The sequence below is a fragment of the Propithecus coquereli genome, unplaced genomic scaffold, assembly GCF_000956105.1.
Source record: "Propithecus coquereli isolate 6110/MARCELLA unplaced genomic scaffold, Pcoq_1.0 Scaffold118, whole genome shotgun sequence".
Taxonomy (NCBI): Eukaryota; Metazoa; Chordata; class Mammalia; order Primates; family Indriidae; genus Propithecus; species Propithecus coquereli.
Window position 1 is genome coordinate 1,844,958 of NW_012135858.1, and position 24,802 is coordinate 1,869,759.

Here is a 24,802-nt window from a genome sequence, read left to right on the forward strand (position 1 = left end):
GAGCTGCTCAATTCCAGTGTTCAGGTTTAGCACTTACTAGATCTCTTTCTAAAGGGGTCTTTCGAAAGAGGTCTAATCGCTGCTAGCTCGACAGGAGCATGTTAAAGGTAATCTGAGTCTTGTCATGAGTAGGCCCCTGTGAGATATTTTCTGATGTAATCAAGATCTAACGATAAATAGGAGTTAGACATGCGGTTTTTGTTGAAAGAAATTGAGTATAATTTGTATTCCATGTGTAACTCATTGCAAATTTATCCTTGCTAGATAATGTCATTTTACATAGCTACCCAATTCACCGACTCCCAATCAGAAGACATTTTAAAATGACATTTCAAACAGATACTAGCAAGATTTTAAGATTTTGTCATCTTATTAAAGTAATTTTTGAAAATTCTCACATTCCTTGAGAGTCTCTGCACATAGCAATCTCTTCCCAAGGTTAACTGACTGCTTCCTTGTCCTGTTTACTTGTTCAGTGGAAATTGTGGCTTCTGGTAGGGATCAGCATTGTGTCCATGGTGTGTGAGATAGAATCAGAAAGTAAAGGGAATCAGAATATGTTTCATGTAAATTTCTTTACTAATCGTTAGATAAATCCCAGAATTTGCAGAACTCTTTAATGTATTAAAAAGGGTGAGGGCACTTTCTATGTAACAGGTACTGTGGCAGTTGTTAAGGAATCATTGTTGCATGAGATCTAGTTGCTTTTCCTCCTGGAGCTCACATTCTTGCCCGAGTGAGGAGGGCACAGTGTGATCAGTGCTGTGATGTGATGGCGCTTAGGAGACACTACAAACAAGGATGTGTAATTTCTAACTGGAGAAGGGTGTGCTTTTGATAGGGCTTCCAAGTGAGGAGATGCCTAGGCTGACTTTTGAATGACAGTAGGAGAAAGTTAGGCACAGGGAATTAGGTAACAAAACATTTTTTGAAGAAGGTTCAATGTGCTCAGAAACCTAGGACAGCAAATGCAAGAATTTCAGGAATTGCAATGCAGTATGGCTGGAGCATGTGGTGTGAGGAAATCGTGGCCAGAGATAAGGCTGGTCACACCAGGAAGTGGCTTGTAATTTATCCCTGAAAGAGTTTGACTTTTATCCCAAAGGAAGGGAAGTGCCATTGATGTTGCTTCAGCAGAGAGTCATGTGGTCAGATTGGTAGAGTATTTTGGTATTCCAGTGGAAAGATATGGGGGAATTGAGAGGCAGGCACAGGTGGAGACAGGAAGACCAGTAAGAAGGCTACTGCAACAACACAGGGAAAAAATTAGGAGAGCCTAAATTGCAGGTATTGAAAAAACAGGAGAGGTTCAAAAGGTGTTAGGGTTAGGTGGAATAACAGCAGAACATGGGATTCAGTGGGGAGGGGAAACGGAATAATCAAGGGTGATTCTAAATTTCCAAACTGGACAACTGGATGGGCAGTGCCATTATGTTTTATAGTGCAGGGACTTGGTTTCAAAGGAGATGGAAATGAGTTCACTGTTGAACATGTCGAGTCTAATATATCTGGGCTATGGGATATCTGAGGAGGAATATCTGGTAGGCAGGTGACTATGTGGTTCTCAGACTCCAGACCTACATTTGAACTGGACATGTTTATGTATGGATCGTCAGATGATGAGAAGTAGTTGATGCTAAGGGAGAGAAGGCGGAACTCTGTGCAATTTGAGAGGTGGCTAAGGATGAAGGGTGAAGGACCCGTAAATGAAATCGAGAAAGAGTAACCTAGGAGGTAGAAGAAAAACCAGGGAGAGCCCTGCCCTAGAAACTAAGGAACAGGAGAGTTTCTAACAGAAGGGAGGTGAACAGTGTGTGGGGGGGATCACATAAGATGAGGTTCTGTTAGATATCGCAACAAAGGGGTCAGTAGCGACCTTGTCAAGAACAGTTTGAGTCAGAGATGGGGATAAAAAGGGCAGATTATGAATCATACAGAAGAAATGAAGACACAGTGTAGATGCACTCTGGATGTTGGCCGTGAAGAACAGAGTAGTTTGGTAGCTGGAAGAGGCACGGCCAGGGAAGGGTGGTTATTCTTTAAAGTGAATGGGCCTTCAGCATGTTTTTGTAGTAAAGGTAACAGCCAAAGGAGAGGTACGGGTTGAAGTTATAGTCAAAAGAGCATATGGAACCAGGTTCATATCGAGGCCAGAGAAATTGGGATTCTGAACACAGGTGGAAAGACTGGCTTTAGAAGAAGAGGTGCCTCTTCCACCAAAATGCAGAGGTTTAATTTGTGGGTGGAACAGGATAGTGAGGAAATATTGGCTGCTATGTTCACCTTCTATGGAGTAGGGAGTGAGGTAATTTGTTAATGGTAAAAGAACAAAGATAAGGTAGGAGTCTTGAGGAGACTGGTGAAAATTTGTGTGGACTGAGGAAAAAACTGACTTATGGAAGGAGCACTGGGGAGTTGTGAACTGAATGTTTACGTCCTCCCCGAATTCATATGTTGAAATTCTAACTCCCGAGGTGATGGCTTTGGGAAGTGGAACCTTTGGAAGGTGACAGGCTGTGAGGTTGGAGCCCCCATGATGGGACTGGTGTTCTTATAAGTGGAGGAAGAGACACCAGAGCCCCCTCTCTATCATGCGAGCCTATGGCAGGAAGGTGGCCTTCTGCACACCAGGAAGTGGGCCCTCACCAGACTTTGAACGTACCAGTGCCTTGATCTGAGACTTCCCAGCCTCCAGAATTGGGAGAAATAAATCTTTGTGTTGTTTAAACCACCCAATCTATGATTTTATTTTATTTTTTTTTAATAGCAGCCCAAGCTGACTAACACTATTTTTTTTTTTAATTTTTATTTCAGCATGTTATGGGGGTACAGATGATTAGGTTACGTATGATGCCCTTACCCTCCCTTCCCCCCAAGTCCGAGCTTCAAGTGTGTCCATTCCCCTGGAGGTGCACATCGCACTCATTGTTTGTGCATATGCCCGTCCCCTCCTCTCCCCTCCCCCCTCCCCCTGCCCAACATCCAACACATGTTATTCTTATATGTGCACTTAAATGTTGATCAGTTAATACCAGTTTGATGGTGAGTACATGTGGTGCTTGTTTTTCCATTCTTGGGATACCTCGCTTAGTAGAATGTGTTCCAGTGCTTTCCAGGAGTATATAGGAGGTGCTATATTACCATTGTTTCTTAGAGCTGAATAGTACTCCATGGTATACATATACCACAGTTTATTAATCCACTCATGTATTGATGGACACTTGGGTTGTTTCCACATCTTTGCAATTGTGAATTGTGCTGCTATGAACATTCGAGTGCAGGTGTCTTTTTCATAGAGCCACTTTTGCTCTTTTGGGTAGATGCCCAGTAATGGGATTGCTGGGTCAAATGGTAGTTCTACTTGTATCTCTTTAAGGTATCTCCATATTGCTTTCCACAGAGGTTGCACTAGTTTGCAGTCCCACCAGCAATGTATGAGTATGTGTTCCTACCTCTCCGCATCCACGCCAACATTTATTGTTTTGGGTCTTTTTGATAAAGGCCTGACTAACAGTATTGAGAGACCAGTGGAGACATGAAGTTATGAGACTGTACTGCATAATTTTGAAATTAAAAAAAATCAGTCTGATTACCCACTCAAGTGTAGAGTGGAAAAGTTTTTCAGATTCCACCAGGTGTGGGTGAAGTAAGCATAGGAAAGGCAGATGTATTGGGTAAAATTGGAGGCATTTAGGCCATGGAGAGCTCAGTGAGGCCAGAAAGCACGTGCATGAGAATAATTGAGAAAGAAATTTAGAGGGATAAATAGGGAAGTCATGTCCTTGGGTAGCAAGACTGGTTTGTCCAACCTTTTACTGCTATTGTCCACTTTGACTTTTCTTTGGAAAAAAATAAGATCATAACATTTATTTACTATAACATTTCCCATTAAGATTTTGGTTTACCTTGATTTCTAGCTTATTTTAACAGTGTATCTTCATCTTAAATTTCAGATCTTAAAAAAAAGTTGTATTTCAGTTGATGATAAATCACTTGGTAACAAAAAGGGAGTATAAACATTATTTGATGGAATCAAATTTTCAAAATGAGGGATATAATCTATAATGAATAAATGTAAAGAGATTTTTCAGGCAAATTCATGCAGATGCATAAATCCTCAAGAATGAACAAAATGATACATAGTGACTGAGATATTGTCATTGGAAATGACAATATGCAAACGGAAGACATTTAAATTGGTGGGTCGCATTGAAACTGTGATTCATTCCCCTTACGCATAGGTACTAAGTTATCTGAGTGAGCAGCATTTGTAATGACTCTAAATTTAGAAAAATAAAATAAAATGAAGAGGAGGGAAAGTGCTGGTGTGGCCTTTTACAGTGACACACAGCTAATGCCAAGGTGTGAACGTGTGACCTTGTGATTACACTTTTGGATATGTGTCCTGGCTTGCTAATTCCAGTTACCAAGTTTGGCGCACTCGTTAATGCTTTTTTTTTCACTTAGTTCAAAACACCAACAAAGTGCCTTTCTTTTGAATCCAACATCACAGCTTATCATGCTCAGGAGCATCCAGGCTTTTCTGTCCTGGGGCTTTTTTGGGGATGATGTCCATGGTAGAGACATCCAAAGGCAGGCAAAATAGCCCCTGGAGAGAGATGAACAGAATGAAACAGAGTGTTCACTTTGCTTCTCGGAACTCAACCAAGCCTAGGGATCGGAGCACTCCCAGAGCTGCAGTAGTACACCATAAAGAATATTCATTGCCATGTAAAGATTTAATTTTTGAAATTCAAATAGCCTATCCATCATTGTTAATTAATTTGTACCAAGCATCCAAGGTGTTTGGCATGGCAATGCTGATATGTTGGGAGGTTATCTATAGAACAAATACAATAATTCATTTGGATACATATTTCATCTAATTTTGAAAATCTCTTTCTTTTCTTGTTTGAAAATTGGAATGAGTTTTCTGCTAATGGATTTGTCAAGGATGTCAGTTTACTTATTCTATTCTGACTCAACATATAAATGTTGGTTGTCAGCACTTAACTTGGTGTTCTCCTTCCATCTCTTCCTTCCAGAAGGGTCTCTTTGTAGTAGTAGGAGATGAACCACTTTTTGCACCTGAGAGGGAAGGAAACCATCTCTGAAACAACTCCTGCAGAGTTTCTTATGCTGATGATTTGTAATAGTTCGATTTATGACCTCCCAGTAAGGGATTAGTCTACAGGTGACACTTGGGTTCAAGCAATGCTAGAAAAGTCGGACGGGGCATACCTCAGACAGATGGGATTGTACCAGAGGTGATACGCAGGAAACTTTCTGTCTAACATCAGACCGTCTTTTTTCCCCTGTATTTTTCCCCATTAGAGTGTTAGCTAATCTAGCTCTGAGAGTGAGGTGAGGCCACTTCCTAAGCCCAGGTTATAAGAGGTTGATGAGTATGTTAAATGTGACACCAGTATCAATAGTGATAGACTATTCCAGTATGGTGCTTAATAGTGTGAGTGGAATAATTGGTGGTTTGGAGATGAGCGTGGCATTGGGGGTGGGTCAAAGGGTTACCTAGGATTTCATATTTTGATATACTTCACCATAACTCAGTAAATAATATGAACACTTATCCCTGACCCATAGGATACAGGCAGAGGCTTTGCTTGAGTTGGAAGAAGTGCCATTTTGGAAATTCAGACCAGGTGCTTATCCTATCTACTGTGTAAATACGTCTGCCAAGTGCTGGGTATATAAATAAAAGGTATATCAGTGTTTAGTTTACTTTCTTTACATATAAAACAAGATCATTCTCAGAAACGAAACTAACAACTATGGGCAATGTTGTGTTATCCTGAAAAAGCATATCTCAGGTGGTGAATAAGTGCTTTACGGATGTAAGGTCAGTACCATAGAAGAAAATGATAGTTTAGTGAATAATTCTCTTCTTCATATGCCTAAGGAATTGCATGCCATAGCTTATTTATCTAACAGGTGTGATATCTAACTTACAGTAGTCTTAGCCCAGTGATCTTCACATGCAATTGCCTAAAAGAATGACTGCGGAATTTTTAGAAAGTATATGGATGATAGAACCTCCAGCTGAGTTGTGGTTTCTGGACTGTAAATGGATTTTTAAAAAGCTCCGCAGGTGATTCAGACTTTCTGCCATGGTTGAGAGCCATTGCCTTAGGTGCCATTTTCAGAAGACTTTCCAAAAAGAGATTGGAGACAGTAACATCACAGTCGCTGTTATTTAGATGTGGAAATTCCTCACTCAGAGACAGTAAGTTCGATATGCTTATGAAAAAAATGCAGTGTTATATATATTCATATATGTATGTTCATTAGCAAAAAATGAAAATAAAGCAGCAGTGAGATGCCACTTTTTGCACATCAAATTAACAGATTAAAAAAATTAGATCCTTAGGTCCCTCCTTGTCGCATTGCTGGTGATACAGGCCTAAGAGCTAGCACCTCACATTGAGCTAACAGATATATAATTGGTGGAATTTTTCTGTACAGCATTTGGCAGTGTGATCATGAGGCTTAAAAATGTTCATACACTTTGACCCAATAATATCTGGGAATCTAGCCCGAGGAAATAATCTGAATTGAGACTAATATAATTTCAGCATTATTTATCTGAGCAAAACTCATATAATGGGAACTGCATAGTATATCCACATGATGCAATAGTATGTAATTGTAATAAATTACACTTATGAGGAGTTTTTAGTGATGTGGGGAAATGCTTATGTTTTTATTGCTAAGAGAATATAAAAATTTACATATAGAATGTTCTAAATGTAAAACAAAATGCATACAGAGATGGAAAATGACCAAAATGTTAACAATGACCGTATTTCAATATTAAGACTACAGATTTTTATTCTTGCCTTTGTACTCTTTCAAATTTTCCAAGTTTTCTACAATACCACTTTTTAAATAAACGTTTTACTTTTAGAATCAGCGAAAGAAATATGCTCATTGGAAATGCTTTAAAGTTAAAAATTTTGTAGAAGAGTTGGCCATGGAAGATCTCATTATAACATAGGGAGTCAATTTGTGAAGGGAAGATTTAGCGAAAAATTTCAGTAGACCAGAAAAATGCTTGAGTTGCTTTCAAACATAAGAAGCAACAGGAAGCTGGATTATAAACACGTGTTTTGAGGGAAGTATAATGAGTTGATGAAATATGAATATAGTGAAAAATATGTTGTAGAGATGGCAGGAGGCAAGTAGATGGAGGATGAATGTAATGAAAAGTGTATTTTATTCTCTTTTTCTGTGGCTTCCGAGTTGTGTGATGTTAGGAAGCTTTCCTATGATTTCTAACCCTGCCGATCTTTTATTATTTTGTGTTCATCAAGTATAAGGTTAAAAGAAGTAAATACTACCATCAGGAGCTAAATGTCAAAGGAAATGGGTGATTATAGTGGTTATGAAATTAGCATGGTCAGCCCTTCTCCTTCTGGGCCTTTTATTCTTCTCTCCAAACTTTTAGTAGTTCATTCGTTTGATTGACTATACGGATTTCCAAAGTTGCCGTGTTGGTTAACATCTTAATATTCTAGTGGCTATCTCTTTCAAAAGTGAACCTGTGTTATTTGAGGACCACAGGCCATCTGTCCGACATTGTCTTTTGGTTCAAGACTTTGATGGAAAGCTTTAAAGGTACCAGGTTGAGAAAAGCTCATCATTTCTCATTAAGTTAGGCAAGTCTGAACATTTACTAACAATATTCCTTTTCCTAGGGCCTGCCAAGAGCCATAACAATGTATTTATGAATTTCCCCCTGTATTCTGGAATGGACAAGTAGTGTCTGTCAGTGTCTCTTTCATTGCATGTTAACATTTCCAAATCATGTTAAATAGTTGCTTCATCTTCATGCAGTTCATAGGTTTAAATGGATGTTTAGAGGAGCTCAGGAAACACAGGGAGCATTATGATTTGACAGTGTTTCTGGACTGACTAGTTATTACTTTGCTATCTTGTAGTAGTGTATATTTATTTAAAGCTAATTTGATGTTGAAAGAGTAACTTAAAGGAACTATTAGAAATAATTTGTTTTAAACTACCATTTTTGAAAATTGTGAAAATATTGTCTTTCCCAGTTGAAGAGAAAATGGATGTCTGAGGTACACAAGACCAGAGGGTCAAGTAGTATTTATAGCTTACCCTCCCACACGAAGTTCAGAAATGCAGTGAATGTGGGGTGCTGTCAGGTACCTGGCAGCTAAGTATTTATTTAAATATTGCTATTTTTAATTCTTCAATCTATCTTTCTTAAATATTTGAGACTTCATTTTCTATTCTTAAGAAAAATGCTTTTCCTAGCAACTTGCAAAGCACTGTGTGTGTGTGTATGTGTGTGTGTTTTACCAAAGTCTATAGTGTATTTATGCTTTTGGACTTGTGAGACATGCCTCTAAATATGAGAGATTATTGATAATTTTTCACATTCTCCTCTATTTTCTATCAATATCAATGTACATTATTTTTATTTGTCTACAAATTTATACTATTGATATTTTCTATGGAGCTGATTGTTCTTTTCCTTGAATATTTGATGCAAGAATCACTTCTGAGAATTGGAATTTAGATGGAGTAATTCAGTTTGCTTCCATTTGTGCCTCATGGGGAAAGACTTTGGACTTAGTGCTCCAACTAATTTTCCATCTAATATTGCAAAGGAAATGACCAAACAGACTGGGAACTAAGAGAAATTATATTGAAAATTCAAATCTTCATGAGGAAATCCCTATGGACTTGGCTAAAAGGTGGTGAATATTTTTCTTTTTGTAGTGATCTACTTAAATTAAAAAACTCAATAGAGTTGAAGATTTTATTTGAACCTTTGAAAAAAGACTTTGAAAAAGCAGTGTAAAATTAGCAGTTTATATGTGTATGTGTCTTTAACTTATAGACATTTTGTTTGGGGCTCTAGTCTTTGGTTTCAGAAAATAAACAGACCAAACAGGGACATAACAATGCTCTGTTTTTAATGGGGATGGTGTGTTGGGGTGGGCATTTGCTGTAACTGACCACCATCTTGGGTTTGTCAGCATTTTGTGAAAGAAGAATTAGAAGAAATGATATAACCTAATGAGGTACCTTTTTTCTGAGTCCAGTTCTTACCTTTTGAACATATTTTTCTGTTTGCCTTTATTTCTGTTCTAATTACCTCTATATCTTAATTACTTCTACAGCTGGTATTAGTTAAGCTGGGCTGCTACAACAAAGAGATCCCCAAATAAAATTACCTAAATAAGATGGAAATGTCTTTCTTTTTGACCTAACAATGCAGGGGTTTCTTTATCCTATTAACTTTTCATCCTTAGGGTGAGGTCCTCATATGTGTGCTGGAAGTTGTTTCATCAGCACTGCATCCAAAGCAATGGAAAGAGAGTATGTGGTAGGCAGTCAGTATCCTTTTAAGGATGTGATATGTAAGTTGGAAACATTACTTTCACTCCCATTGCACTGGCAAGAACATTGTCACATCTAGTTGCAAGGGAAGCTGTGAAGTGTAGTTTCTTATTGAAGAATCATATGCCTTGCTAAAATTGAAGGTGGAAAGGCTTATTGCTAAATGGAAGAAACGGAGAAGGGATCCTAGGGCTTTTAGTCATCTCTGCCACATAGAATAATAGAAAGGTCAAAGCTTAGCAGTGTGCACCAAAACCACCATTTTATCTTTACCTCTTACCAAGTTGCAGAAACTGAAACCTTGCAACCTGAAGGCGAGGATTAATCCATTGCCTGAGCTAATCCTACCCCAGTCTAGCAGTACTTTAAAAGCTTAAGATCAATTTACAGGAGGGATCTAGAATGAGTATTGCTACTTTAAGCTCAGGGTTTTATAGGGAGCCAGATTTTTCTACTCCCCTGTTGGGGTTCTAGTGTGCCCAGTGCCTGAGGCTCCATGGGATGTGATAGAACTTGAGACACAGGGTCCCCTCAGTGCTATGTTCCGTTGTGGAGGTCATCTGTATCATACAGCTTAGCTGGCTTTTTTCAATGTAGTTATTGATCTTTAACTATTTTCCAGTTACAGTAATAAGCACTGCATCAGAGAAGAATATATTAACAAGATGAATGAGATCTAGCTCCTGCCTTTGAGGAATACATGCTCTGGAACTCTTTTCCAAAGGGAAATAGGTGTTTCTCCAAAATGTGTTCTGAGGCAACAAAGTTTTGGGAAATATCCCAGGACCTTAACTACTACCATCCACCCATCATCCACCAGTATCCCCTCTGCCCATAGATTCCACCCAAGAGGAGCCCCTACCGCTGACATGAGTTCAGCTCAGACCTGAGTTCCTGATGCTGCTTTCCACTGTGTGGTTTGTTTTCTAAATCCACAGCAGGGCTGAAATTGACCTTACAGTTTCCTGGCTCATTCTCTCCTCTGTTGGTCCACTCTTAAAGCCTCAAGTATCTACGAGACTAGGCTGCATGGATTATGATGGAGCAAGGACATCAGGGCTCACAATGTGAGCTTCCTTTTCATGTTGGCTGTTCAGTTCCTGCAACCAGTATTCATTGGGGATCTTCCAGGGAAGGAAGCATGTGGGTAGAAAGCAGAGTAAGACATGCTTCTTGCTCTTGAATTGTTCATCTTTTAGTGAAAGAATTACACTATTACATGGTTAGCCCACTAGTAGAGGTATGGGAGACAGTGTTGCAGGGGTATAGAAGAACAATTGTCTAATTAAGGTCTGAGGGAGTTGGAGAAGTTATTGACATTTACATTTGCCCTCAAAGAAGGAATGAGTTCACCAAATAGAAAAAGTGGGTGGCAGGGGACAGGATGGATGCTGTCTCCCAGACAGAGGGGACATCTTGTGTGAAGTATGAAGGTGTGAAAGATCATGAGGTCTTCTATCACCAAAAAGCCAAAACCCAAACCAAAAAACTTTCCATCAACACATTATAAATTATTTTTTCTTTGGAATAAAATAGTTATGAAAACAACAACTGTATGTCACACCTAGATTATTTAATTTGTAAGAATCTGAATCTGAACAAGGCCTCTTGTCAGGTCAGGGCACGAAGACAATTTGATGAGGACTCTCTAGGGATGCTCATGTTCTAGGTTTTTTTTAGCTCTAAAAAATACCCATGCTTCACTTTTTTGTTAGTCACTGCACTGTTTTGGCAACCAAAGCACAGAGGAAGCCAAGGAGTTCAGGGCCATCATGAATTATTCACGTATTTATGGAAAGTCTCTGTGCAAGGCACTGTGGATGTAATGGAGAGTAGAAAGCTACCTGGTGTCTCTTCCCACAGAACTCACGTTCAAGAGGCACATATCAACTCATCATGGCACTAAAGCGTGCTCATGGGGACGGGTGCTGGGGAGGAGTGTGGTGTCCAAGGAGGCCAGCCTGGAGTGAGTGAAGGAAGGAGGCATGCAGAATGAAGGATACGAGGAGAGAAATGTCGGGCCACGCTAGACCAAGTTAAGGACTTGGGTTTTTACCCTAAGAGCAATGGGAAGCCATTGAAAAATTTTGAATAGGAGCTGGCATGATCTTTCTTTCTTTCTTTTTCTTTTTTTTTGGGGGGGGGGGAGAGTCTTGCTCTGTTGCCCGGGGTGGAGTGCAGGGGCATCATCCTAGCTCACTGCAACCTCAAACTCCTGGGCTCAAGTGATCCTCCTGCCTCAGCCTCCTGAGTAGCTGGAACTATAGGTGCACACCACCACTCCTGGCTAATTTTTCTATTTTTAGTAGAGACGAGGTCTCGCTCTTGCTCAGGCTGGTCTTGAACTCCTGAGCTCATGTGATCCTCCTGCCTCGGCCTCCCAAAATGCTAGGATTACAGGTGTGAGCCACTGTGCCCGGCCCTGACTTTTGTTTAGAGGAGATATCAGATACTCAGTAAGCATTTATGGATGCTTATTATTAACTGTGTTATCAAATCAAAGAAAAAAACTCCTCCTGGGAGGGAAAAGCGTAAATTTTTACCTAAAAGTGGTAACAAAATAGAAAATAAAATTTCACAAATTTTATATTAAAAAAAAAAACTAAGCTAAACTGTTTACTCTTCGTAGCAAATTTGGAATCATGGAATTGAGGGAGTCCCACCTTTGGGGCAGGTGATTTGCCCAAGGCCAAGTAGTAAGTTGGCGGCTGACTCATTTCTGCCCCCTGCTCCGTGAGAGAAACTGTTCCCTTCCTTCCCCCTCTCCTGCCTCCCACTCCTGCTGAAGCTCTGCAGATAAAGGAATCAAATTACTCTCCTGCTTGTTCTCATCGGAGTGTCTCAGAATGTGAGCTTTGATTGCAACCGTGGCCTTGGTTCGGTTTCCGTCTTATGGATCTCCAGTGCGTGCTGCCGCCTCGCCATCCGTCCATGCGCTTCCAGGGGACGCAGTCCTGTCTTGTTGATCTTCACGTTCCCTTCTCGACAATAGTTCGGAGCAGGCAGCTGTGGAAAGCTGTGACTGTTAAATTAGCATTGATAGTAATACTAGCTAAACGCTGTAGAGGCAACAGGATGGAGGCCAGCTGGACTAGTCTCCTAGGTTCATTTTGGAGAACAGTGGAAAATAAAGTTGTGCAGCGTTAATGAAAATTGTGCCTTTATGGAATGTTTTTGCCAAGAGATCAGGTCTATTTTTTTTTTTGTAACAGAAATTTCAGAAAGCAAGAGATTTCTGAGTAATATGTCAGTCACAAGGAGGGAGCTGTCATTTTTCTGACAAGTTGAATAGGGCATGGGAATTTTTTTTACCTTTCCTACACTCACTCTCCTATGAATTATGAAGTATTATTTTTTCCCGAAGCCATCAAGAATGGCAGGGAGGAAGGAAGCTGGTCCATCTATTCATTCTTCCTCTGGGTGTCTCTAGGGTTTTCTGTCTCTGCCTCTTTATCCCTGTCTTTGTTTCTCTCTTCCATTCTCACTCTCCCAGCCTCCTTGGTACAAACCAGGAGTAGCATTTGTTACAGGATTGTCACGAGGATGGTCTTCTGGGCACTGGTTTGTCCGGCAGGGGCTGGTTGGTCGGGGTGAGGAGAGCAGGCCAGGGGGAGAGCTCTGGGTACACCGAGGCCCGAAGGAACGATGCAGAAGTCAGTGGGATGGCGGGAGGGTGGGGGTGTGTCCAGAGGTGAGCTACTCCAGCATGAGGAGCAGTCGGCCTGGCCAGGTAAGGCAGGTAGGCAGTCGAAGGAGCCAGCAACAGGAGGCAGGATGCAGTCTCAGCCCGGATGGCTGAGACCAGAGACGCAGGTGGGGATTGAGAGGATCAGGGATGAGTATTAGGAATCTCACCCCAGAGGCTCAGGATACTAGGGGTTCAGGCCAGACCCAGGCTGAGAGCGACAAGAAGCACCACAGCAGCCCAGCATGTGAGGAACACTGAGTTTGTGCCAGGCACCCTTCTGAGCGTTTTCTTATAGCAAGGCTTTTAATCTGCACGATAATCTTGGTATAATCCTCATTTTATGAATGAGGAAATGGAGGCACGGAAAGGCACAGTAGCTTGCCAAGTGCTGCCCAGCTGGCATGTGCAGGCAGTGTGGCTCCAGGTCCCTGACCACCCTGCCCCACAGTATTCCTGTGCCAGGGAGGGCCACTCACACAGGGTGCTCGGGGCCTTTGGAGCTGGGTCACATAGGCAGTCCTGGTTCCCTACTACTTCCCTTAAAAAAATGAAAAAGGCCAATTCTAACATTCTGCCTCTTTTGTGCCTTTCATATGTTACTCATCAGTTTAGGAACTATTATTATCTCCGTGGTACAGATGAGGCCTGGAGAGACTCAAGGACATGCCTGCCTCCGGAGTGAGGTCTGAATTCAGACTCGGAGGACTGTGACAGGGGACTCCTAGAAGCAGGATCCAATGTCTGCAGTGTTTTGTTTTGTTTTTTTTTTGAGAAAAAAACCTTGCTCCGTTGCCCGGGCTACAGTGCCATGGCGTCAGCCTAGCTCACAGCAACCTCAAACTCCTGGGCTCAAGCGATCCTTCTGCCTCAGCCTCCCAAGTAGCTGCGACTACAGGCATGTGCCACCATGCCCGGCTAATTTTTTATATATATATATTTTTAGTTGTCCAGATCATTTCTTTCTATTTTTTTTGTAGAGACGGGGCTGGGGGGGGGAGTCTCTCTCTTGCTCAGAGCTGGTCTCGAACTGGTCTCGAACTCCTGACCTCCAGCGACCTACCCGCCTCGGCCTCCCAGAGTGCTAGGATTACAGGCATGAGCCACCGCGCCCGGCCTGTTTTGTTTTGTTTTGAATCCCTTGTCTGCCTTGTTGCTACCACCTGTCTGAGGGGCATCAGGGAGGAAACAGGGGTGTGATAGTAATGCTTGTAATGCCACACAGATTTCTAGAGGCAAAGGAGTAGATTAGTACTGTCAGAGCAGAAGAGGAGAAAATCATCTAGCACACTGTGGTCACTTAGTAAAATTTAAATAAAAACAAAGAGCAAAATAATTCCCAAGTCTAAATTGGCAAACAAAGACATTGGGCTCATGTTCTAGCCCATAGAGGCAGCAAGAGGACTAGTCTTTGCTGGGTCCAAACAGTACGACTTTGCCTCTTCTCTGACCTCTCAGAGTCCTGCGTAGAACACATAACTACATTGGCTTGGAAAAGTTACATTCCAGAGAAATTTAGGTGGAAAATTAGATAACAGAATTTCCTTTTGCTTCTCAATCTGTGCTGGTTGGCTTGAGCATGGCTCTGTAAAACTCAAAGCCAATCATACCACCCTTGGCCTTGCTCTCCCTCCTCTCCCTTCCCAAACAAGTGGAAAACAGAAATGCTTGTCCTTTGTACTCTACTGTCAATTCCATGGGTTTGCTGTACACAAAGCCCAGCACTGGGTAAGGAAAAGGACCTCCACATTCCTAAGTTTGAAGCCAACAAGAATGAACTCAAAGTAATGTCCCCTGCGTTACAGAACAGAGCTTTCCTAACTTGTTGAGGGCCATGCTGTTTACTCCATTGAACTGAGCTCAGCTGAGCCATTTGTCAAATTGCAAGAGCAGCCTCCCCACCAAGAATTATGTGGGATTTACAAACACGGTAATGCCTTTTCATAGGGTCTTTTGACTTTGAGCTGTTGATCATAATGAGAGATGACCTGAAAGGAGGTGGGCCAGAAACACCTTCACAGGGCAGCCTCAGAATTGGAGGCAGCCTCCTGGACGCTGTGTAGGTTTGGAGGCTCCGCAGTGGTGAGAAGGAGGTGGGTTACGGGAAACCAGCAACATAAGAGGAGCCACAGGTTTTCAGACTTGTGCTCATTGTAGTCTCAGCTAGGAGAAGGAGACCAGGGCAGGGGTGGGGGGATGGGGAGTGGTTTCTTTTTCATCCTCTCAACCCATCACTTGACTGGAAAACTCTTAAAATCAAAACCCAGAGGGTGTCAGTCCCTTGGTTGCTTTTTAGGTCTTGCTGCAGTGAAGTGAGATACTCTTGAAATTTGGCCTTTTGACCTTGAACCTGCTGGAATCCCTGGACCCTTTCACCAAAAGCTGGGGGTTTGAGGTGATCCGAAACAGGCCCAGGAAGCTCCCAGGGCCCTCTCACCACTTCTCAGTCCGGTCTCAGTTAAGACAATCTTGGGACACAAATGGTCAGTTTCAAGATCCTTGTGGAGTTCTGAGTTCACTATTCTAGAACTCCTCATAATTCTTTTGGGGAGGTCCAGAACTGAGTCTCTCACTGGGATTCCTCTGGAACCTTGGGATCAGTCCAAATATTGGGTTGAAACCTTTGGGTGACTCCCAGGTGTGTGCTTATTCTGGGTAGATCCAGACCCTTGGGCCAGACTCCCCAGTCTATTATTTGAGTTTTAGTTATCAGCTGTGTGTGACCAAATGACATTTGATTAGACAATTTGTAGCATGGAAGGAGTCGGAAAGAAGAGGATTTTTCCCACCAAAGTGACCTCTCTTTATTTCACCAAATCCCTTTTGGGAGCATGCCCGCTGACCCTCATCTCTTATCTTGAACACTCTTGTATCAAGAAGGGAGGCAGGAAGGAACATTCAAGTGTAGAACACGTGGCTTTGGATAAAGCAATTTCACTTTTGTGGGTACTAAAAGGGCTAGAGTAGGTGACTTCTGGGGTTCTCCCACGTCTAACAGTTTGCGATTCTGAGTTCAGCATTTTTCTAACTCCCTGGGAAGGAGGCCGAGCCAGACAGGCCCTGCTTCACATCTGTTCTTAGTCCTCGAGGGACTGCGTGTGGGTTTGCAAGGAGTAACCGCAGTTGCTGTGCTTGATTCACTGACTCCCTCCTGACATCCCGCCCGGAGTCAGACTTGCTCACTGTGTGCATTAGTGTGTCTCAAAATGAGCCCTTGCCCTTTAGAACTTCCTTTAGACCCTCGCATTGGATTGGCGTAGGTGGTGCTCCAAGGCAGCCAAGCACAGGAGAGGAGTGGGGCTAGGTACAGGTTTCCTAGTAGGGAACAGTCTCTTTCATCTTGGTTAATTGTGAGTTTGGACTGCCTCTTTCTTTCCCCCCTTAATTTAGATTCCCCTTGTAAGATAATTGAAAAATACTCTCAATTGAAGTGATAAAGTAAGGAAATGATCTGGAGAATTTAAGGAGAAAAAAAACCCTCTTGTCTTATTTTTTTGTAGATTCTGGATATAATATTGTGTAGCTGTAGTTAGAGTTAATTAAAATAACAGAATATGATACCTGAATATGGGCATAACAATCCTTTGATCCAGTCCTCTTGCTGTATGGGGTGGGGTGGGGACTGAGGTTCCACCTGGACAGTGACTTGCTCCCACACACAGTTGTCAACAGGTGGAGCCAGTGCTGGGTTTCTCTCTGGAATCCTGTTGATTGCACCCATCCTTTGCTGCCATCCTCCTGCTATGTAGGCACAGCCTCAAAGATGACATCCTGTATCAACTCTACCATTGTGGGATTCTGAAGTCCCTTGTCATCTTTTTATTTTTTTTTATTAAGAGACAGAGTCTTGCTCTCTTGCCCAGGAGGGAGTGCAGTGGCATCATCATAGCTCACTGTAACCTCTAACTCCTGGGCACAAGCAAACCTCCCACCTCAGCCTCCCGAGTAGCTAGGACTCCAGGCACATGCCATCAGACCCCGCCAATTTTTTTATGTTTTGGAGAGATAGAGTCTCGCTGTGTTTCCCAGGCTGGTCTCAAGTGCTCCTCCTGCCTTAGTCTCCCAAATGCTGGGATTATAGGCATGAGCCACTTGCCATCTTTTGCATTTGCAAGTGACTAATTATTGATGCCACTCCCAAGGCATGCAGCTGTGATTGAAAGACATGAACAGGTCAGCATCGACCTAGAAGAACTGTGCTCTGCTCAGCAGTTGTAGCTCTTCTGTTGCTTTTTGTGACTCGGGTTTGTTCCTTTAAGAGTTGCGCTTTTCAGAGATACTGGCTAGAAGGACAGCCCTCATTTCATAGGTCCAGGGCCAGCCAGTTACTACTGTGCTGAGCGCCCATGAACTGCAGCCAATGTCTTCCAGCTGACAAAGCAGGGTTGTCAGTGATAAGTGTTTATGTTGCACTTTAGATTTGCAGAGTTCTTTCTCTGAGTTCTTTCTTAACCTCAGTGTAGCAGGTGGAGAAACTGAAGCCCGAGGAGAGGGTAACTGACTGGTCCAGAGTCATCTGACCAATTAGTGGTGAAGCTGCTACTGGACTCAGAGCCTGAGTTTCTGGGTCACTGCTCACCCCCATGAGCCATGCACCTCCTCTGGTTATGTTTTTTGCCCTCACCAGTGTCTTTCCCCCCGCCAAATTTAGCTGGTTTCTTTTTCAGTGAGCTCTAGAGCTCTCCTGTTTCGAAGCTGCAATACCTTATTGGCTGACCAGAAAGCTCTAAGAATCTAGGCATACTCCACGTCAGGCCATCCCAATGGGAGACTGGCCCTGGGTCGGCCTCAGCAGTGGTGTGGGGGGAGCAGGGGACTTTTCTGCTTGGGTTTTGGGGAAAAGATCAATGCTGTTTCAGGAATATTAAAGATTTATGCACAGGGAAGGGGATGAAGGATTCAAGCGAGAACATTGGCTGTCGCTTAAAGGATGTTAAAAAAAATTCATCTAAAGAGACATTAAAAATTTTGCATCTAAGAGTTGAGAGGTTTTTGGCTTTCTTTTCAGACTTCACCAGTTGGGACATAGTGTTTTCTTGCCAGCAAGGCTAAGAGACTTGAGTGAGAATATCGAAAACTTTTACTATAGAAATTCCCTCAAGAAATCTTACCATCTGTTTATTCTATCCATTTTTCCTTCACCTTGGAGTGTTTTTTTTTTTTTTTGAATTTTATGTGACTTATTGCCTTTTTGACTTAAATTGCGTCTGTTAAGTACAGATGTTGGATGGAGATTAGTATCTGTTCGCTTGTCTTTACATGATATTCTCTGGAAATAAAATCTCTCCTTTGCTCCCCCCTCCAGTGGTGAATTTCATGAAGAAGAGGAGCAGTTGTGTTTAGCGTATTCAATACTCTGCCTTTCCAAACATTCCACGCAGCCTTTTGGATATTGATAAGTGTTTATTGTAGAACTAACAATACAGGCGAAACAGGAAGCAGCTCTGTGATGGGTAGGATGCTCCGAGGCGCCCTCCACTCTCCGGGGGAACGCTCTTCAGCTGACTGAAGCAGGGACGCTGAGCCAATCAGAGGCTGCTTTCCTAGCTCAGTCACCAGTCTGTGGTTGAGGAAGGGTTTTGCTTTTTATGCTCTGTATTGGGAAGGCAGATAAAATGCCAGGTCTGGACTGCCTCCGGGGATAACCTCACCCTGTGTGATGTGAATGAATAGCATCTTGCCCGGTAAATCCACAGGAATTGATAAGGCAGGCGCAGTTCTCCTAAACAGGCCTTTTCTCTTTAAGCTCTAGCTGTGGTTTCTGCAGCAATTTTATTTTTGCCTTGAAAGAGGTGCACTGGATTATCAGACCTCCATGTATGACAATTTGTACCTGCATGGAGTTGAAGACTCGGAGGCTGTAAGTATTTTCACAGATAGCTGATTCCCTCTCCCCTCCTCTTCCTCCTCCCACTATCCCCCCTCCCCCCCACCCCAGTTATTTCTTAGGCAACGCAGAGAACATGGAGCTGAAAGCCAACATCATTCTGGTGCTTGCTGGCTGCTGTGTAAATGTTCTCTGTATAGTTTATAGTTAACTGAAATTATTGTCAAGCAAAAAAAGAAATTAGGGTGATAGCAAAGGCATCTAAGAGTGTAGGCTGTTTGAATTTATACGTTACCGGGTCCACATTTGATCTCACAAGCGGTAACTTCTCCTTGTAGACTGTTTAAACTATGCAGAAAGTGCTGTGTTTTCCAATAGCAGGGTTCATAGAAAAGCCTCGTTCATTATATAATACACATTGTTTGTTGAGCTAGAATGAATGGAAGTTCCTAAGCTGTAGCTGTATTATGTGCTTTTTGGCCAAACAAGCAGTGCAGATCTACTGCTTCTTTGTTAAGGAAATTAGATGCAAGGGTTGTGGTCACACAACATCCCAGTGCAGAGGCAGTGGGTAGTGTTCCTATACTCTTTCTTGGAAGAGTGAAGTAGACTCACGTGTGTTTTGGTTTAGAAAACTGGACTCTTTTCCCACTGTGGGTCAGGCTCATGCAATATATTAAAATCAGGATAAAATGATTTTCTGAAATCCCTAAAATCATACCACAGAATTCTAGCTTTTGAATATAGGGTAAAGCTGATTACTGAATCTTCCTTTTTACTATTGCTCGTGGTAGTTCCTGGTTTTTTCATCAATACACAGAGGTCTTGCAAGGTAGAACGGCTGGGGGTGGCTAATGGGAGGTGCTGTGGGGAGTCTGAATTTTATATGAGTGCAATGCCATACATGTTGCTACATTCGAAACAGGATTGTGTTATATAAGGTTCTCTGGCTAAACCACCAAATAAACAGATTATAACGAAAAAACCCCTATGGTATACGTCAGTGCAGATGTATGTATCAAACGATGTGCTATCCATGAAAGACAGAAATCTTCAGTTCTGATAAGGCATTCCATTTTTCCTTTCTGTCTGTGCGTTAGCTCTAACTCTAACTCTGTTTCCGCAAAGTCTCTCTGCGTGTTGCCCAGTGTGCTCATAAATGATCAGACTGTGAGTTTATTGCAAGGCACTGTAGTCTGAAACATTGGCGGCTGAATCGAGAAGGTCCACACTTGCAGGTGGGGTGGGAGAATGGAAAAGGCAATGACAGGAGTTAAGTTAACCAGCTTGCCCAGCTGGGTTCTTCAGGAGGCCTGATTATTTCTTGTACCCCTTCTCTTCACACTCAGTTATGAAACGTGTGATGCCTTATTGAGTCGTAAGTTTTATTTTCGGCCATTGATTTAAACTTGGGCAATGTGTTGCACTGAAGTGGATTGGAGTCATTTCAGAAATGCCTTTAGAAACCGGCTGCTATGAAGAGTTGGCTAGGAACTAATGTATCCAGCTCCTTGTGCTCCAGAACTGTATAAATCTCAGATGCACTGGTTTAGAGGAGAGCCATTATGAGTCTGAAAACATTTTTTTTTTCTTTTGGTCCAGCCTCACAGGACAGCTGAGTTTTTCTGTGGGGTAGGGATGAAGAGTGCAGTGACTTGACTCTGTGCCGGTAGTCGATGGCGGGTAGGGCTAGGTACCGCAGTGCTGTGCTCCTGGTGACTCAGTGGTGGCCAGCAGGCTGGGATCCTCGGGGCTGTGCACATCCACGGAGGTGAGGAAAGTGGGAGCCCGAGGAGTGAAGGTGGGCGTCGAGCCAGTCCTCGGTTGAGAGTATGGGAGGCTTTCAGGTGGGTGGGATCGAAACCGTGTCACAGAAATCAGAGGGGAAGACAGAGATGCTCCGAGGGGTGAACTGACTCTGAATGCTTATTTGAGTTTGTTTGTTTTTATAAGGAAGAATAATGTGATGTGTTACCCAAGATGGTGTGAACAGAGCTTCAAACCAATGAAGAAGACTAGGCCTAAGTAGCTGACCTGGTGAAGTGACAAATAAAGCCACACCTGGAGTGCCACATCCTCAGCAGTCTTTCTCAGTGCCAATGCATTTATGGCTGTAAGTGTGGGGGGTTGCCCAGATTGGAGCAAAGCTCTCGGAACAGGTCTGGTGGATAGGCGTGGAGAGGCTTTTCTGAGATGGCCAGCTGCAGTCCAAGAATATACAGGCACTAAAAGCTGAGTACGGCACTTCCTTTGGGGTGGGGGGTGGGAAGCTATCCACATATGTCCTGCTGCTCTGTGCTGTTGAAAATATCTTTGTGGGGTGTGTGGGGGTTAACCTGTGATGAGTGGTTATATTCAATGTGTTCACACAGTGAGCCTGTAATAAGATCATCTCGCCTAGGGAGTATTTTACTCTGAATAAGAATAAAGCATCATTATACACTGTTAGCACCTCTCACATCCCCGCAGTATGAGAGAGATTTTGGTGCTGTGATGCGAGGCTTTTCTTAAGAGTCTGGCCGAAAAGTAGATATTATATTCCCAGTGCCCTGGATTGTAGCCTATAACCTTTGTATTTCACATACTGTATATATCAAGAGAGAGGAACAAGAGGCATGCTGGAGCATACTTCGGGCTGGGCATTTTAGATTCTTGAGTCCTGTGGGGGCTTTTTGGGCAAGTCCATTAACTTCTGCTCTGGATTCCAGATTTAAGAATATGCATCATCCAGGATTACAAGAAAGTACAAAAGATCATTCAGTGCCCCACAGCAAGGCCCCACATAAGAATGGGAGGCTTCACACAGAATGTCTCATTACTTCTTGTGTTACCTTGACATAGATAACGAATGCATACATCTAGATGAGTCTGTACCTAGACTAGGCCAATGACAATGGGTCCTGCACACAGACTGTCCCTATGCTGGCTTCTATGTAAGGATTGCCCTATTCTACCTTCACTACCCCCACTGTGTCTTAATACAGGTCCTGGTGGCCAAGATGTTTTTCACTTAAGCCCACAATGTATGCTATTTATTTTTATCTGATTCATAATAGATTTCAATAGATCTGCTCCTTGGTGTATACATGTCTTATAAATGGAGTCATTGTGTACTGTGATGTTTGTGAAATCATTCTAGGAATAGAGTTCTTTTATCATTCTGCAGGTTTATTACACAAACAATAGGAGAGAGGTTCTTACAGGGATACGTGGAAGGAACAGAGAAGCGGAAAAAATTACCTAAAACCCACTGCCCAGAGATAATTGCTATTAATGTATTGCTATACACCCTTTCAGATGATCAGTGCACACGTATGTAAATAGGTCATTCTTAATTTGCGACTGTGTGTTTCATCCTATTCTGTTAAAGGTTGTTCTCATTTAGTAACATATTGAGCACACTAGGACTAGAACTGGCCTGTGCAAGAGATACATTGCAAAATTTAAAGCTTCTACATGGATCTTCTGGAATTTTGAGCAACTCGAAATATAGATTCTTGAGTATTTTGTAAAGTGAAGCCAGGTTTAGCTGCATGCAGAATTAATAGTTGATTTCTCTGACATGATTGCTTCCATTTCCAAATACTTAAATTCTAAAGCATTTATAAGGAGAGACCTGATCTTTTCCAATGAAGCAGATGATCAGATCATAATTCAGGGCAATTGCCAGAGAGGAAAATATATTCTTTAAGTGTTTTTGGTCATAGAAAGGAGCCATAATATATTTATTAATACTGTTAGAAATTTTGTGATTGTAAACGCTACAGCGAAGGTAAATTTTACAAACTACAATGTATGTATAATATCTGAATGTATATATAAAAAGAGATATTTAAATCTATATGTACCTACACATTATAAGAATAACTTTATGTTAATTATTTAAACTATTCATTTTCAATGAGCTGTGTAACTGTTTATATTTGTCTACATGTCTGTGCTGCCATACTGTACACCCTTGTACGTTCACATGCATTCATATGTAGATATGTTCCATGCTTTGCTAATTGATGGTTAATGCGTAAGTGGGAGACTTCTACCGTATAGCTTTTGGAGAAGGAAAATTAACTGCTTTTGATGTGACAAAAGACAACTCAAGAGGATTGAAAGACAACATACCCACTAGACAAGAAAGCATTGCCACTTTCAAAGATATAATAAAGTTATTATAAAGATATGTCCATGTGCTTGCTAGGGAGGAGGATAAACTTTAAACAGATGGATTTGTGTGTTTAGGGACCTTCAATAAAACACCGAGGGATAGTAAGGATTAGATTTCTTTTGGAAACAAGAAGGCCAGGCATCTTTATGGTTTGGTGGATCAGAGCATCCCTTCTGGGGTCATCCCTCTGGCCTATTTGTAGAGAATGAGTACTGGTCTGTAAAAGAATCCAAGGACTAGATGCTGGCATCGTTGACCAGAGAAGAAAACCAAATGCTGCTTGTGGTTTGTGTCGGAAATTTAACTGAGAAAAATCAACTTGTTTGACTCAGCTGAGCTATTTTGGTGTTTGACTAGGGTCTATTAAGTGGACGGTGACCAGAGCTTTCTCTTCAATCACTTTTTAGCAATGATGGTTTTCTAAAATATATATTGAAATGATTTCTAGATGTAATTGTCATGGAGCTAAAGCCATGAATTTACTGCTTCCAGGTCACTGATCTTGCCACTTTCTTGTTAATTTTCTGTTTCTGAGTGACAGAGGGAAGAATTGAGATCAATTCTCGCCTTTCCCTAGGTGCTTCTGTGTCTCCTTTCCTGCTTCTGTTCTTCTTCTTACTAGATCATGATGAAGTCAATCCAGGATTTTAGAATGTGGTTCTATGTCTCCATGTGTACGTACTCAGTGAACATTACATCATTCTGTTGTGCAGGATGCTCTGTATGAAGGTCAGCAATAACCATGAAAAACCATTCTTTTAGGGTGAAGGTGGAGAGGCTTCCCATTGCTTTAGCTCTTCTCTTTCTATGGGAGTTCGGCTTGGACCTTATTTCTATGTGGACAGTTCTCACCATTCCGTTCATCATCAGTCCCTTAACATTTCTTATATAGGTACACAAAGCCACCTAAGGAGGACGAGAAGACGTAACTGGACTGGTTATTGTTTTTCATTACCTTCCCTCTCCCACTAGTCCTTTAAAATAATCATCAAATCATGAGTTCAGCTATCCATGAGGTTAAGTTTAAAATTGTGCTAAGACAGCTTTACTGATAGAGAGGCTCAATATTCTGATCTAAATCAGGCTGATTTAGGTGCTTTTCATGTGTTTTCGTCAGGCCAAGGGGGCTGTGAAAACAGGACACATTGGGTAGATGCGTGAGTTCTCACTTACTGAGATTGGGGCACTGGTGTGTAAACTAGTGCCCTATCCTCAATACAACCTAATGTGTAAAGCCCAAGTGAGTTTCCAGGTCGTATAAAATAATGATGGCACATTGGGAGTTGTATGTTTTTATGTGTTGGACTTTGAACTTTTTAAGGCTTTTGAGGGTGTGAGTCTAAGATAAAACTGTGTAGCTGTTTTTTGTTACTTATTGGTATGCCAAAAGAAGTAGGCTAGATTGCTCACGGGACAATTTTTGAGATCTAAATAGACCAATACTTGCTTTTGCTCTGCATTTATACATTCTTTTAAAACATGACTGTATAAATATTTCCCTCTCTTCTTAAATGGTGCCACACTATCAGTATTTCCTACATCCTGTTTTTCTCTTTCACATCTATCATCAGAAATATTGAAAAGTCTTAGATTTAAAACACGAAGTTTTGAATTTGCTTTTAGCCTTTTCCTTCAGAGGAATTGATGTGAGGGCTACACCATGACTTGAAAATTGGCAACCATCAATTATTCAGGAGCTGGACTGTGTAGTTTGTGAAGAACAGTTCTCTCAGTTTGCCTT

General features: G+C 42.0%; 1 protein-coding gene across 4 annotated transcripts in view; it reads left to right on the forward strand.

The window, feature by feature from the left end:
- The window catches only part of CACNB4 (calcium channel, voltage-dependent, beta 4 subunit), a 266,674-nt gene that overhangs the window by 86,689 nt on the left and 155,183 nt on the right, over nt 1-24,802 (forward strand). The window contains exon 1 of one of the 4 annotated variants that reach the window (XM_012659228.1): nt 18,630-18,932. The exons of the other annotated variants lie outside the window; for them this stretch is intronic. Coding sequence (XP_012514682.1) covers nt 18,888-18,932 — 45 coding nt within the window. The 5' untranslated portion in view covers nt 18,630-18,887. Of the gene's footprint in view, nt 1-18,629; nt 18,933-24,802 lie in introns of those variants that run through there. 4 annotated transcript variants of the gene reach the window in all.